General features: G+C 40.3%; 1 protein-coding gene across 1 annotated transcript in view; it reads left to right on the forward strand.

Moving 5' to 3' along the window:
* The window catches only part of mtf2 (metal response element binding transcription factor 2), a 26194-nt gene that overhangs the window by 8582 nt on the left and 14267 nt on the right, over positions 1-3345 (forward strand). Inside the window, exons 6-8 of the mRNA XM_015396085.1 lie at positions 432-574; positions 691-786; positions 3078-3146. Of these exons, the coding sequence (XP_015251571.1) occupies positions 432-574; positions 691-786; positions 3078-3146 (308 nt within the window). The remainder of the gene's footprint in view (positions 1-431; positions 575-690; positions 787-3077; positions 3147-3345) is intronic.

Genomic DNA, 3345 nt, shown 5'->3' on the forward strand with positions numbered 1-3345 from the left:
AGCAGTATGGAGGAATATTGACACGTTTTTATGGACTTTTACTTGACTTTTCTGTCTCGGGCACAATAGACCTCCATTATTTGAATGTCAGCAGACAGCAAGAAGCCTCCCAGATCTCCAGATGCATTTGAGATATCAAAAAAGTACTCCAGAGTGTTGTTCAGCATGGGGGTGAGTAGAAAATGAAGGCTAATCATGTTTTGGGTGTACTATTCCTTTAAGGGGCTGAATGGAAAAAAAATTAAAGCTGCGCTTTTGTTAAACATATATAATTAAGTGCCTTTGCAGATCGGAAATTGCATTATTTTTAAATTGTTGTTGTTAAATTGATTGTTTTGCTAATGCAATTAACAGCCTTACTTAGAGCCGTCTGTAAAACACTGCAATAAAATCACCTCTATGAACTGATCTTTTTTTTTTTTTTTATGCAGAGGGGGAGCGCAGAGGAAGATCATGAGGAGCAACACATGGCGTTTCATCAGTCCTTTCCATATTCTCTGAAGGAACTAGTGTGGGATCAGGGTCATAAGATGAACATGCAGCAATGCTACTGCTACTGTGGAGGACCAGGACAGTGAGTCGCCCTTTACAGGCTGAAAACACTGAAAATAACTTGTTGAATAATTTCCATGTATAATGCTGTTTGTCAGGTTATATTAGCATTGGTAATGTGTGTGTATTTGTGTGTAGTTGGTACCTGAAGATGCTGCAGTGCAACAGATGTCGGCAGTGGTTCCATGAGGATTGCCTACACTGCCTGCAGACTCCACTGTTCAATGGAGATAGGTGCAAACACTTAACTCTAAAGTCTAATGTATGTGACAAGGTTCAGCTGATGTTTATTCATTTTCCTTACAACTTCATACATTTCCTATATCATTTATTTTGTTTAGAGATTTTAATTTTAAAGTTCAAATAGAAAACCACATACTTTTCTAATTTGATGGTATGTGTTGCACTCCCGAAACAGAAAGGACTCCATCTTCGCTTTTGTCAACTTTATTTGCCCCACGCTGGACGTTTTTTTCACTTTTTCTTATTGTTCTCTCTGGAGCAGCCGGGCACGAACACGCAGATAAAACCATCACACTCAAGCCTTCTTCTTCTTCGTTGCAACTCCCGCACTAACATTGACGTAGAGCAGGCATCCCCAAACTCGGTCCTCGAGGGCCGCTGTCCTGCAGGTTTTAGAGGTTTCCCTGCTTTAAAACAGCTGATTATAATGATTGCAGTAGAGCAAAAGCCCGTTAATTAGCTTTCAATTAAAATCAGCTGTGCTGGAGCAAGGAAACCTCTAAAACCTGCAGGACAGCGGCCCTCGAGGACCGAGTTTGGGGATGCCTGACGTAGAGCTTACATCAGATGTGCCTAAACAATAGAATTGACCAAAAAAAAAATAATGGTCACATTAAACAATTCAATAATACAGCGAACAAATGTTATATATTGAAATAAAATATGCTCAGGATGCAACACCTGTACAAAATTAAATAAATCACAAGTGAAAAACTGTCCATCATTTTGTTGTTTATATAAATAATTCTGTAAGATGGCAGACAATGCTAAATTCCTCATTCAGTCACGTGACCCACTGAGGGATGCTGTGACGTCAGTTTAGTCAGGAAGTAGTCATTTTACGTAGCGACTCAATATTTATTCACGTTTTTGATGGACAAATGCGAAGCAATTAGTCACAAGGCTAATTTATGCTTCTGATGCAGAAGCTCTGCACCCGTCATCGTGCACCTAAAAAAAAAAAATCCTGACTACGCGTTGGACGATTGCAAACCCGCGCAGACAAAAAGCAGCTGTGATTGGTCCTTGGTACGCCTTCCCGGCTGTCTGGGTGGTCGTCCTTCTTGATTCGTTGTCAGGGTGCGCCATTTTTAAAAAAACGACTATGGACGACTATGACGAAAGGTTAACCGAGGAGGTCCGCTCCATTAACAGAACCTGTTCCTCTTTGATGTCTAGCAACTCTAGATCTATCTCCGTGACCGTGATATCTTGCAGACGCGCCATTGTTGTTTTGGAAATAAACACTCCCGTCGGCGCCGCCAAAGTTCTTGCAAGTTCTCGATTAGGCTCCCCCTTGCGCTTTGGCAGGAAACTGCTGTGCGTCCTTAGAAATTCCAGACTGACGGTGCAGAAGAATACCAGCTAAACTGGTTTGCAACCAGACACAAGCGAAATTTGATGTGTGTGGCTGCAGAAGTTTAATCCGCCCTTTACGCTACGTTCACACCGCAGGTAGCAAGAGCATCAAAAATATACATGCTGCTTCATTCTTGATGCTTGTACAGTTTAGTTCTGACACGAAAAGTGGGTCTGATGCGTGTTGGGCGGAGCTACCCTCAGGGTTTCAGCGTGTCATTAAAAATCATTAAATTATAATTTTTTTAATTAAGGCCTTAATTGGCATTGAAAATTCATTAAATGTGTTTATCATGACATTTAAAATGCTTTATAAAAAAAAAAACATTTTGTCAAATATATCAGATTTAACTGGTTCCACGTGTTTGCGTGGAACTGCTCCTGGTCGATCGTAAAGCCGTGTGTTCGGAACAGAAGCTCGAAGCTAGAGAATGGGAAAATGCTAATTTGAACATAAGTGGCTGGAAAACGAGAAATTTGGGACATGGCTGCAGCCTGTCGATGGTAAAGATTACGAAGGATTTGGCTGCGTTTTTATATATATATATATATGGTTTTACTGCGCTAGTGGCGCCTGTAAAATTCTCTCGATTTCTGTTACTTGGAGCATTTTTAGCACTATTTAGACCAGCCTCATAGAGAAAAGGGAGGATAATCTACTATCACACACGATAAAACTGCTCTAGACGCACTCCTTTCTATTTGACCTTTAAGCCATTTAGAATGCATCATAGAATTTGAGGATGGTTTTCTGTTTTACTCACCATAAAGGAGGTGGATATGAAGGCTTATGTACCAAACAGTGATAAAAGTTATAAAAATAATTACCTAAATTGTCATTTTTTGTTTCTCCCTGTTTAATATTTATCGCGTGGCGATGCAGTGCAATGCATTTGGATGATACGGCATTTTCTTGTGTCCAGGTTTTACGTCTTCGTGTGCTCAGTGTGCAGCGGTGGAACAGAGTTTATTGAGCGTCTCCCTCTCAGCTGGTGAGTGAATCAAAGTTTTCCTCATGTCTTCCATCACACAGGATTTTCCTTTGGCTCAAAATCTATCAGCCGTCATGACTAACTGTCCACACGTTCAATTAGAATCAGAAATACTTTAATAATCCCAGAGGGAAATTACTTTTGTTACACGCTCCACATATACACATCCAACTATACAATATATTAAAGAATAAAAAGA

The sequence above is a fragment of the Cyprinodon variegatus genome, unplaced genomic scaffold (assembly GCF_000732505.1).
Source record: "Cyprinodon variegatus isolate N-32 unplaced genomic scaffold, C_variegatus-1.0 Scaffold775, whole genome shotgun sequence".
Classification (NCBI taxonomy): domain Eukaryota; kingdom Metazoa; phylum Chordata; class Actinopteri; order Cyprinodontiformes; family Cyprinodontidae; genus Cyprinodon; species Cyprinodon variegatus.